The sequence below is a fragment of the Anser brachyrhynchus genome (assembly GCF_964034855.1).
Source record: "Anser brachyrhynchus genome assembly, chromosome: 7".
Taxonomy (NCBI): Eukaryota; Metazoa; Chordata; class Aves; order Anseriformes; family Anatidae; genus Anser; species Anser brachyrhynchus.
In genome coordinates this window covers 17,334,283-17,347,630 of record NC_137701.1, presented here as the reverse complement: position 1 = coordinate 17,347,630, position 13,348 = coordinate 17,334,283, and the positions used below count along the sequence as shown (strand labels likewise).

At 38.5% G+C, this 13,348-nt stretch overlaps 1 protein-coding gene across 10 annotated transcripts in view; it reads right to left on the bottom strand.

The window, feature by feature from the left end:
• The window catches only part of ZNF385B (zinc finger protein 385B), a 170,422-nt gene that overhangs the window by 51,943 nt on the left and 105,131 nt on the right, over window positions 1-13,348 (bottom strand). For 9 of the 10 annotated variants that reach the window (XM_080600694.1, XM_080600698.1, XM_080600701.1 and 6 more), the window contains one exon: window positions 5,625-5,755. The exons of the other annotated variant lie outside the window; for it this stretch is intronic. In XM_080600694.1, the coding sequence (XP_080456820.1) occupies window positions 5,625-5,755 (131 nt within the window). The remainder of the gene's footprint in view (window positions 1-5,624; window positions 5,756-13,348) is intronic. 10 annotated transcript variants of the gene reach the window in all.

Sequence of the window (13,348 nt, the reverse complement as noted above, 5' to 3'; positions counted from 1 at the left end):
ATCTTACCAGGTGTGTGCTTCCAGCTCAATCTTTTTTGAAAGTTTCAACAGAAATAGCTCAAGTACCTTGTGGGAAAAATACAATGCTTTGAATAAACATTTTTCAGGGCCTCCAAAGACTAAGAAGAATCTTTCCAGAAATTCATACCACAGTTGAAAGAGGTTTCTGATGATTTGCATCAGAGCCATAGAAGGACAAGGAGAAATCCCTGGCTTGCTGTAAAAAGACTAAGGACACAAAGGGAAGGGGCAGACACTGCCAGAGGAAAACTGTGTCACAGCAGCAAGAATTAACCCAGGAACACAGCAGCAGCAGCCTGTGCTTCCACAGTTCAGGCTTTATTATGGGGTTCCTGAACATCTTTTCTCTTGTGTAAATAACTCGGAAAACATGTATTAGTCTTTCTTTTTTTTTTTTTTTTTTTCCCTCTGCCATTCATAAAAGGTATCCCTCAATTTCTCATATTGTAGTTTGGATGATTTTGGCTATGATCTGGAAAACGTGCACTGTACAGACTACAGAATAACTGAAGGTAAAGGAGGAGCACTTCTAAGTTCTCCACAAAGGACCAGAGGAAAACCTGAGGAGCTTTGTGTGCCTGCACTAACTATAAAAAAGGGCACATAAGAGGCCTGTTAAAAAAATCTTGCCTTTTTTTTTTTTAAGAAAAAAAAAATCAAAACATAACCAATCCAGACCAAACCAAGCATCCAGCTACTCCACAAAGCACTGCTTTTAAATTATTTACTTCAATTTCTTTCCTGTGTTGTTAGGTAATGAGATCAAGGTATTGCTCTTATGAAACGTCACCTGTTCTCAGGAGCAGAATATTTCTGAGGGAGATGAACAGAGCAGGTTCCGTTCCCTTGGCACTGCACAGAAGGGAGAAGGGGAAATGAGAGCACAAGGACAGGCTGCATGGGACAGGGGACAGTAGGTAATGGCCTGGCACCATCCGGTTGGCTGCATCTGGAATCCGCTCCTCCTGTATACAAGCCTGAGCTCCAGTGTGTACTTTGGCATGGCAGCAGAGCGCTAAGTGGCTGAAATTCAGATCCTGCGAAGGAAACAGAAAGCTCCTGCACTGCAGTGCAGTGCCAAAAGCAGGAGAGGCTCTTGGCACGCAGGATGAGTAGCGGGCGATATAAGGCACAGCGCTCTGATCTGCTTGATTAGGGGGCCCTTCAAATTTGAGGGAGAGCAAACGAGAACTAGAGAGGTAGCAACTAAAAATGAGGGACATAATTGAAAATGCAGAAGAGGAAAGAGCAAATTAGTCCCTGCCGGTAGTCTTCTTGGGTACAGGCCAGAGATACTTAGTCCAGGCAAGGCTAATGATGGAGAAAAGACAGAGATATCTGACTACGTTACCAGTCAGCTCCTCTTTCCCTTCCTGTAGCCTATTCCAGCTGGCTCACCTTCCCTGGCAAATGTAAAATACTTCTGGTCTGCTTTGCAAGGGGAGATCTGAACTCTAATGCAAAGACTCAGCATAACCTACTGGAAGAGAAATAGACTCTGAGGCAGCAACCAGGCCACATTAACCCATGAGTCCTCTAAACTATGAAGGCACAAACCAGCATTTAGAAACCAATTGTGGTCTAGTTAGATGGAAAATATCTCACTAATGTGAATGCTACAAGAGATACTATAATCTTTGATTACCCCTGAGGCCATAACAAACTTGGAAGGAAGCATATGAATTGCTGATTATTTTCTATGATGATAGAATCTCAGAAATTGCTGATACTGCTTTTGTGCAGACCGACGGGTCCCTGGCCGCACCACTTCAACTAAATTTGAATGAAGCAGTGCTGCTCTCATTTCAGGACAAGGTAGAATGTGCCGGAGTTTTCAGGGCTATTTTTTTTTTCCTAGGGACTATACATCTCTTATAGGGAGATACAGGCAGTGATCATTCAGTTTGCTTTGTAAAATAAAACTTTGCTTTCATCCATTTTAGCTCATGCATAGATATAAGCTTCTGTGATGTGACCACAAAGCATATTTTCCTCATACAGTCCACAGAACGGATGACATAATAAAATGCATCAAGAATGTGCAGAGAAAAACTGGAACAGAAGATGAAGCTCTGTGGTGAAAGTCAGTAGTGTAAAATACAAGATTGCATTATAATAGATGCACAATGGGGACCTAATTAAAACTGTGTGGTAATCTTACCTTTGATTTTCACTAACGTTATATACTTGACTTTGAAGTCTCACAGATCTTAACATGTAATCAACGTGCAAGATGTTACATGTTAAGGAATCATTAGTCTTTTTTGCATGTTAAAGACCATCTGTATTTAAACAATACCTTTTTGCACAGCTTCCGTTCCAAATTAGAGGTACCAATTTGGGAACCTCCTGGATCCCACTCTGCTATAAATAAAAAATATTCTAAGTCATACTAGCCAAAAATTTGATTCAAGCTATGCATTTCATGCAGAGGGGTACAAGTAACTGAGTAAGAGTTTACAGAACTTGATGCCAGGACTAACATGCTGTCCCCATTGGATCTGTTGCTGCAGCACTTCTGAGAGCGCTCCTGTCCTTCCATGCACCAGCCCACGTTCAGGCTGTGACAGCCTGATCACACTTGTCCTAATCTGACAAAACTATTTGCCGGTGCTCCAAAAAGCCCAGGAAAGAACAGAGTACCTGTTCTGCAACACTTTGCTGCTTGGAGTCCTTTATTCTGCACTCAGAAGATCCCTTTCTGGCTGATGCATTGAAATAAAAAAAAGCTCCCTAGCTGAAGAATAAAGGCATGTATCCAAAAGAGTCAGTACCAGCATCCCCAACTAATTTGGCCTACATAATAAGCAAGTCCTAAGGAACAAAGAAAAATTCATTTGGAGCATGAATTGCTAAGTGTTATACACACATCCGCATTATTTTTAGAACTACTGCTGATTTATGAGAAACAGAAGGGAGGCATCTTAAACTAAATCACAGAATTCTGTCAAGAAAATAAGATATACATAGGGTATTCTTTCCTTTTAAAAAATCCGGGTCTGCTCAGCATTTTATCTGAAAGTACCCCATGTGGAGAGGAGCATGTGATCAGAAAATGTTCACAAAGAAAATGGGAACACTGATGTTTCATCCATAGCACCACAGATGTTTTCAGAATTGAAAACTGTTAAAGTTAACTATATAAAAGGAGGATTTACCCCAGATTTTAAATATATTTCCATAAATAAAGGAAGTTATTTTGGAAACACGGTAGGGGGTGTTCCTTTAAACATGTTTCTATTTAATATAATTTACCTTATTCTTCATGACCTGGTAGTTGCAGTATCAAGCTCTTCAGCAGAAACTTTTCTTTTTCAGGCCATTGAAATTAAGTTAGAAATCACCTCCTGACAGGGTTTAGAAAAAACACCTCTGTATCTGGCTGCAACTGAAAAATAAACAGGTTGATGCAGAGAAGTTTTCTCTCGAGACCACATTTCTTTATTCCACCTTCAGTGAACAGTGGCCCTGGCATGTGCTGGCGGTCCTCTCAGTCCTACCAAAGGCAAAGAGATTCAGAGTTGCATGCCAGAGGTGTCACTGTCCACAGCCCTTGACAAGTCCTCTTGTGAGTGATTAATTTGTAAGGCAAATGATGGTGTGTATGTGCATGTGTGTGGCAAAAGCTCTTCCAATACTCTGGTACTGCACAAGAAGAAAAATTAAGGAACTTTTGAAGACGCATACATCATGGGTGAACTGATTTTTGGTTGTGTTTACTCAAATTTGATCTTCTGGAAAAGGATTTTGACTTTATTATATTTATTTATTTACACATCTCCCCTCCCTCCCCCCATTTGGATTTACTTGGATAAAAAGGAAAAAAAATAAAAGCATAGAAATCTACATTTACAAAGGTTGTGCTAAGTTAAAAAGAAGGGAAATGTATGACAACTGGCGTTCACTGTGCCTGTCAGAAGATAACCATGAATGATTTAGTTTTCCAATGAGTTATAAAGTCCATTATAAAAGGCTATTAAGGAAAATCAATATGTACAAGATAAATGGTAAAGCCTGTGAATTAGAAATAGTGTAGTGCTGAAATACTGTTCCTCCAAAAGGAGAGTTTAAGAATGTGGTGTCTGTGGTGCATGACAGTGTGATTTTGGATAATTATCAAGAATTCCAAGGGAGGAATAGAAGATATATGCCAATGACCCCAGGCTTCTCTTTTAATAAAACTCATAGAAGTTTGGAGAGAAGTGGCAGGTGTGAAGGATAAACACTCTGGCAATTAGGCAAATAGAATGTAACCTAGATAAATGTAAGCTAGTGTACATAGGCAAAAACAGTCTAAATATCCAAATTAATCTGCCTCTAGAGGCTACAGAAGCTCAGAAATTCAATAAAAACACCAGCAAGCAAATAATGGTTGACTACAACCAGAGCATCCCTAAAGAAAAGGTTCTCCAAGACTTTATGTACACTTCTGTGAAAAAGCTCAGCTATAATACCAGTGCAATTGGAAAACAGACAAATCAGTAACAAAATTTTCAAATGCATTAGACAAAGGAAAATGAATATGAATTGCATCATGCCCAGGAGATGAGAATGACATACTGCTGTCTTAAACTGTATTGAGTTTTGACTCCTGCACTTCAAAAATACCTGGATTTTTATCTTTTCTCTCTTTGTACACAAGTATGTTTATGTACCCCCCAGATCTGTACACATGAATAACCTCACATCTCCCACAAACACACAATTTTTACATGCCTGTTTTGTAATGAATTAGTAATATTTGCTATAGTTTATAAAATAAGTTGGGCTGCTGACATTTGAAAGAAGCTGGCTGATATGTTACCTCATAACCATCCCACAGCACCACGTGCTCAAACCACAAGGCCTGTCAGCAAGATTTATTTGCAAGTCAGGAAGAAGAATAAATCCTCTTGCTGTATTAACTTCAGGCAGAAGGCAAATTTGCAAAGGAAATGTTTGGTGGTGGCTCAGCTGATCGCTGCCTGCTGGCGGTGACAGTGCTCCCCTTCCCATCCCTCCACAACAACAGTGACTACCATGATGCTCTACAGTTCAGGCAATGGTCATGGATGAGCAAAGCATATTTACTGACTCAGCAGAAATGAACCGGGGCAGTTTTCTTCCTGTTGCTATTAACTTACTGTTTGTCGACTTGTTCTATGCTGAATTAACTCCACAATCGAAACTGAGTGGCAGCATGTAAAATACTAGTTTCAGTGCACTCAACATGTTTAAGTCAGTGGAGGATCTAGGCCTTACCTGCCAGTCCGGTTTTTCCATTAGCTTTTTTTTTTTTTTTTTTTTTTACTGCTCATGGAAATGTATACGCCCAGGTAAACACCCAAAACTATTCCATTGCTCATTAAAGCTCTACCATGGGGCTTTTTCTGTGTGCAAACAACACCCCCACAGACCAAGTTAAAAAAAAAAAAAAAAAAGATGGGGCCCATTTGCAGCAAGAAGGTTGGGTAACAGCCTGAGACTTTCACACGAGGGAACAGTAACCATCACAGCACAGACAAACAGGGTTCTACTAAAACTAGGTTTGTTTCAATACTGGATGTTAGAACTGGCTTGGAAAGCATTACAGTGAAACTAAATGCAGAAGCACCTTTACTTACTGTGTTAAAATTTGGGAAGAATCCAACAGCAGAGCTGCTGTCCACGGGGAAGGGCATAAAGGGTTTGATATCCAGGGAGGGCTGCATCATCAAGGCAGGTGTGCGCACAAGGGTGGGAAGCGTAGTAGTGCCTGCCAAGAGCAAACAAAACCAGGAATTCATAGTATTCTCCTTTTCACGTTACACACAGCATAGCTATCTGTTGCTGACACAACCGCCAAGAACAAATAATGCACAGAGGTAATAAAGTGGCTCTGCAGGAGTTAATATCATTAAAAGAAACCTATTTCCACACACTAGAGATGAGGCAGAGCACTTCCCTATGGCCATGCATACTCGGAAGCTGAAGAGGAGACATATGGTATATAAATCACCCTGGCAGGTAGAATAAATCCTCCTAAAGCTGAAGAATTCTTCTGTGCCAAAAAGGCCAGGATGGGCGCCCATGGAAGTCAGATGCTTTTGCAATTCATGGTTGCCTATTAGATCAGCTAGCGCAGGCAGTACATGCAAGCTGAAATCCAGAGGTCTGTTTCCAAATAGTGAGCTGCGTGTTTGTTTCTTCTTCTTCTGGTGGCTTCTGTAACTATTAGGTGCTGCACAAACATCATTTCATATAATATATATATATATTTAATTCCTTCTGTTTTACAGTGCAACACAAATATTAGAAAACGGACAACAGATAATCAGCTGGCACACACACGAACTCTCTACATGCAATGCAAATCAACATTTTCTTAATTGGAGCACAGATCTTTCTCCCAAAAAGTGGGCTTTCCAGAAATGCACGTACTGGAATTGTTGCTGTATACACTTGAGAATCACTCCCCAACAAGATCCCAAAGGAATGTGAAGGCACAGATGTCCAAACATTCATTTATAACTAGCTGTTTGCCCTATCCACACGATAGCATGCCTAGCACACTGCTCCCAGCTATGCCTGTGGGAGTATTTTTTTCCCCCTGAAATCATAAAAAAAAAGATTTCAAACAATATTTCCCTGCACTGAAATCAAAAATTAACTAAAAAACAAACAACAACAAAACTCAGATGCTCCTTCCTGGGTTGAATAAATAATTCAACACAGACTTGAGCAGGCACTGGAACACAAGTGTCCCATGTCTTTACAGGAGGGTGAGTCATTCTCTGCCTCTCCTCTAGGTCCCTTCTGCCAGAATTTCTCCATCATTACTTCCCTCTCCTGCTCACCAGTGGCCAGCACATCAGCCAGGAGTGTAACAGTTCTCTTGGGAGCTTCTTTGGTCTCAAGCAGAGCTGACACAGTAACTAAGCTTTTTTCTCATAGAAGTTGTCTGAGCTTTTTAAACTCAGTCAGGAGGGGAAAAAAGGAGCAAAGTAAACCAAGCAGTTTTCCCTCTCTTCTCCCACAAAATCAAATAATTTGCATCTGCTTGCAAGATGCCAGACAATCCACATGGGCTGCTTAAGTACCAGTCTTCCATTAAATATCTCCCTTTCTTGCTGTTAAGGACATGCAAAATTCCAGGCAGAGAAATTTTCCTCCTTTTTCATCTCATTGCCTCCACAGACATGACTTCAAACCTGTAGTTTCTTCTTTCTATAGTATCTGAGAGGAAAGCAGAGTTCAGAAGCCAGATGGGGCTGCATGAATTTATTGGATAGCCAAACACTTACAACTAGCCCTGAGCTCAAATTTTGTAGACATTGGAGACACAGTCAATTTGATCACAGCTGCAGCATAGTAAACATTGTATTATGGCCTAGCAGATGAGTAACAGGCTATAATCTATTCTCTGTTTCTTCTACAGGCAAAGGGTGAGGATAGCGGAAAGATGGGTCATTGACAACTATGGAGAGAAAACTGTTGGACACCATCCCAACTGAGCTGCACAACTTGAACGGAAAAATATGCTTGAGATACACTATTCCAGAATATTTTCTCTCTTCTCCTACCCTGATACTTTCATAAATGCAAGTTTTTTTCAAATCTTTAAGTCAGTTAAACCCTGCATTCTGCATGAGCCTGTGTAACTCACTGACACTTGTACTTAATTAAGTCAAAGCTTATTCAAATGGAGTCACAAATGTCAAAAAGCTAAAGGCTGTCTAACATGCCCATAGTTTCGACTCCATATCCATAATGAAAAAAAAAAAAAAGCATCAACAGGAAAGCAGCATCTCAGAGGATTTACCCAAAGAAAATCTTTGACTGCAAAAATGATGATTATTTCTACTCACTGATTCTGAAACAGTACCTTTACATAATTTAGATTTCAGAATTGTACTCCAACAGCAGCTACACTGTATTCAATTACCTAAACTCTATAAAATGCCAACATCATCAAACTTCTACAAGTTTCTCTTTGAAGTTCAGAAGCAATTAAAGATGCATGGAGTTAAAAAAAGACCTGTCCTCTCTTTGCATATACACACTTCAATTAAGCTATGAAGCTAAACATGAAGCAATGAAGCTAAATATGGTTACATCTTTTAACTAAATTTTACAGAAAAAAAAGAGAACAGAATAGAGTTAAATTGTGACTGGCATATAAAATCAGAACTAAGCGAGGTTTCTGATGCTATATATAACTGAGGTATAGAAAACATTTGGCATAAAAATTTTAAAAATTAAAAAACTATTAGCATCCTCTGCTAAACAATGCAATCTTCATTGTACGCCTCAACTGAGTACAGATCATTTAAAATACATCTGAAATCTGCCCACAGTTTAGCAGCCCATGGTGTTTCTGCTGCCAGCATAATACATGACCACTAGATTAGGATACGTTCAGAGCCCCTGTGGAACAGAAAACATACACACCTACCAGATTAATTAGTGTAAGCATTAATAATAAATTTGTTCGCTTCTGTTTTGCTGTTTACTACTCCTACTATTGCCAACCATATACCAGTAGTCCTGTTTGACTGAAGTTCGATTTTCAGACCCGCATCTGAAAGCCTCTGGAAGAGTGATCAGGTAAGGATGACCCGAACTACAGGAGGAAGCACTTCAGGACAATGATCTGATCCAACAGAACAGGGCATACTTTTCCAATGGCATTTCTTCCAAAGGTCAAATAGATTTTTGCCATCACTACACCAGGTCTGTATGCAGACCTGAGCTAAGCAAGAATACTGGCATAAGAAAGATGTAGCTGACAAGCTTCATTATCATCATAAATTTAACAGATGTTTACCATTTCATTAGCATTTTAATGATAAAGACAATTTACCATGTCAAACACAGTTTGTTTTAAACTACTTGTGAGTCTTTGGCATAAATATAACTGATCTTTCTTGTAAATTCATTTGCTGATTTCAAATTTGTAATTTCTAACCTTTTTTTTTTTTTTAAAAAAAAAAAAGACAAAAAACTTCATTTGTGACTACCACTGTGGGAGCTACCTAAGCACAGGGGATGAAAGCAACAGACTGCCAAAATGATGCACCAAACCTCAACTGATCTGCTTTATTGTTGGCTAAGAGAGGGAAAGCAAACTCATCTGATCCAAAATGTCTCATTTTATAAAAAAAAATTTCTTCCTCCTACACGTCTCAAAAGCAAGTCCCTGTGTAACATGTTCTGTTTCTCTTTACCACATACACATGGCTTCACGCACTCTGAAACTCACTGGGACACTGAAGGTTTTACAAAGGTTAGGCTTTGTCATCTTTATCCAAACTTGATCCGTGTCTAACAAAAAAGGCACATAATTAAGCAATGAAATCAATATTTTGGAGGAGGCATTTGTTAAGTTTTGTGCCGGTCTCTCCCATGGCAGCACCAGCGAAAGATGAGTTACAGCCAGCCTGGCAGGTGGCAAAGGGGGTCCACGAGTCTCCAGCAACTCCCCTGCTCTTCTTTTCCTGCTCCACAGAAAAGCTGCAGAAGGCACAACTGGCAAGATCACAGTTGAGGCAGAGGCAAACACAGCTAGCTTCTGCCACCGGTCATCCCTCTCAAGAGAGGTGTCAAGTCCAGTGAAATCCAAGCACACAACTGCTCCCTTTGCACCCCCCGAAAACTACTTGTGAAAATATTACCTCTGATTTTCTCTTGAAGACCATTTTCTATCACATACAAACACACAAAAACATGTAACGCCTGCACATTAATTCCTCTGATTTGTGTCAGTATTAGACTATTACACATATGCACACATACAAAATCATAAATCACTCATCTAAGACATTTTGTGAACAATTTCAGCATATTTAAATAAACAAATTACACTTTTCAAACTTGAAAGCATGGTCTTGGAAAGCTTTCACTAAAGGTCACTGTAGAGAAATCTAGGGCCATATTCAATTCCTTCCCATTTTTAATTACTTAAAGATGTTAATACAACACTATGGTCCTCAGATCCAAGGAAGAAGTCCACAGTCAACACAGGAGCAAGTGGAAGAGTAACCGAAGTGCTATCAGGACTGAATTAAAGTATCCTGTCAAAAAATTTCTGTGGACTGGACAATCTGCATCCACTTCACATTGCATGTGGTCATCTTTGTTTAACTTGTGCCCAACACAGTATTGGGTAAAACATCAAAGGCGCCTCATCTGAGTTATTAACACCCACCACCACTTACACCAGTTACACCGAAGAAGTTTCAGTTTAGGGACAGGACATGCTGGCTTTCTCATCCTTGAATTGTCTGACCATTTTTGGCTATAAGGAGCCATCACCCTCTAGAGCAACGTTTAGTTGTCTCACCCAGTCAGGGAACCGTAGCAACATGTGAACAACTGATGGGATGGGTGAGTTCTGGGGTTTCTCCTCCCTTGACCTTTTTAGCGAAGCATTTTTCAGACACTGCTTGAGCCAAAAGTATCCCTTCTGGGGGTGGGGGTGACAACTTGTCCCTTTTGTTTTGCACAGTTGGCTGAATTCATTATGGATTGCAACCACAGTATGCACAGTCACCCTGCCTTTATACTTCACACTGTCATCTCAATTTACAGCTTTTTCCTTCAAAGTTCCAGAAGACTTAAGGCCGAGCAGGACATGTTTGAAATGTTTCATGGAACAATTCTGAGAGAATTCTGCATGCATTCACCCATAACCTTTATCTGGGTCTCTACAGCTTTCAGTTCAATTTATTAATTTTTTCAGTGGAAGCTTTGAACGTTGTCAGAAATATTTATTTCAGCATGTGCCTCGAAAACCATTTTATAAACAGGTTAGAGACAGAAGTAGTACCTAGGCTTTCATAACAAATAAAACTCTCTTCAGCTCTATTGCCTGTGCTGTTAAAAAAAAAAAAAAAAAAAAAGCCAAGCCTACACTTGCTTTTATGCACCTTTATGGGAAAATTGGTATAATTACATAATATTTCAAAAAAGAAAGTAACACCTAACTACAGGAAAGCACCCCATTAAAAAAAAAAAAAAATCAATAGGTATCTTGCCAAGGATCCAATGCCTCCATTTCATCATGCCCCAGACCTAGCTACATTCAATACCATTATTTTTTTTCACCATAAATGAGAGGCAAAATCAGTCACTTGAATGTTACTGTATTTTTTAGTTTTGGTATTCATATGACATCTGTCACCACAGCACCTACCATATCTCTCTATATTGAACAATAAAATACTAGTCTTTTTTCCTTCTCAAAGTTTACATGATTTAGGAATCTTCTAATATTGCTTGTTGTATATTGCTATACATGGGCATTACAGAATGTCATGTGCTCCTCTTCACGCATAAGATAATCTGATATAAAAAAAGTGGATTCCAAGTAAAATACTTCTGAGTTTCTGAAAAGCAGGTGCTAATATCAAAATGCTTAAGGTAAAAGCTATTCTAGGATGCCATTAATATTCATGAAGTTTAAGACATTCTCACCTCTTAAATACAAAACAATGTGAAAAAATATTGCATTTCAATCATTTTTTAGAGAATTCAATCAGCAAAACATTGATTCCTTATAATATAAAATTATGATAAATTAGATTTATGATATCCATAGAGATTCCATTGGGTTGAAAGTAAAGTAGTAAAGAAGAGAGAAGGCCACTCCTTCAGCAGCTTCCCTAACAGCAAAGTAACATGATCCTAAAATATGTTCTCTATCCAGACAATGTAACTTGTTTTTAAAAATACCTTGAAACAAAACCCCAGTATGTATGAGATATGACACAACCCCCAGTTGACAATAGGAAAAATGCTAAAAACTTCTATGTCCCCAGGGCACCATGCAAACTAATTCATTAATGAATGAGGATGCAGGCCCTTTGAGGGTTGAAATGGTTATCACCAGAGCTAGTTACTTACACATCTTTTAAAACTTGGAATGCACTGAATTCATACCTCAAATGTTATTCAGAAACCAAAGAACCAATCAGACCTTCCACTGACATATTAACTGATTTAAACAGAACAAATGATACACCCCCATCCAAGTCTGACAACTAAAAATGGGTACAATCCTCAAAGATGTGTGGTTTTTTTTGTTGTTTGTTTGTTTTTTTCAGAAGCCACAAGGAGAGACAGCAAGAACTGGTATAGAGCTTACAGCTATTCAACAGCATTAAGCAAGAAGCACTCTGCATAAGCATCTTAACACAAGTTATCAGAAAGGATTAGCCCAGGCCTGTGTTGCAAAGCAACATATGCATACAAAATGACATGTCAAATATTTTCACTACAGTCTGCGTTTATTTTTTCAGTAGTTGCTTCAAAAAAGCCAGAGGCATTTGATGCAACTTCACTGCAATGTACAAATAACCTATATAATGCACAGTTTAAGATCTTTGTGCTCAAGTATGACCTATCTAAGAAACATGTCAGATGATGAAAATAATTCTGTCCCTACAAATTAAAATGTGATTTACAGTATGCTTTAAGTTACTATTTCCATTATCATCTAGAAATAAATGTATTATTAAGACAAGCTAACAGAATTCCATATTCTCCTTTTGTATAAAATCAGATACCGTGAAATGAAGTATTTCTGCTTTTCAAATACATGTAGGATTCCACTGACTAGGTCAATACCAAAAATTAATTGAAACTTGATGCTGCTGAAATGAATGGAATTTCTGCCATTTCATCAATCCAAAAAGTCAACCATTACTTACTTACCTAGCGTTGATGATTATATATAGCTTATTTACAATCAGAAAGAAAAGAAGTATAGCTATATATTGCATGTATTTCTTAAAAGGATTCTAAAATAAAAACATAAATCTGACTGACTTGGACACTAATTTCTGTGATTTGTTAATATTCCTTCTCCAATGTTTTATGCAGACTAAATATTGTAAATACTATACATAAGCTTGATATGAAGGCAATCATAGAAAAGCTGGTATTTAAAATCTCTACTGTAATAATAATAATAATAATAATAATAAATAGAAATACATTAATATTTATTCTCCTAATCTCAACATCTAGTACACCAAAATCATGGAGAACAAATAGCGATGTTTATCAATAGTAGGGGGTGGGAGCATAGAGGGATAACTATAGAAAACTGTAATTTCATTATTCTAGAGACATGTAGATCAAAACATTGATCAAGAAATTCTTACTCTCCTTGCAGTTGTACTGCATTTCTAGTAGTTTGAAATAACTAGAATCCCTGTAGGTTTTATATATAAGATAGCACAAAGATGGAATATGCAGAGTAGTCCAATAATTAGAAATTGAACAGACTACCTTACATTTTCCTTAAATAACTTACAATTACCTGCTCCTAACTTTTGGGAGAGCTCCATCCCTCCCCAGGTTTACA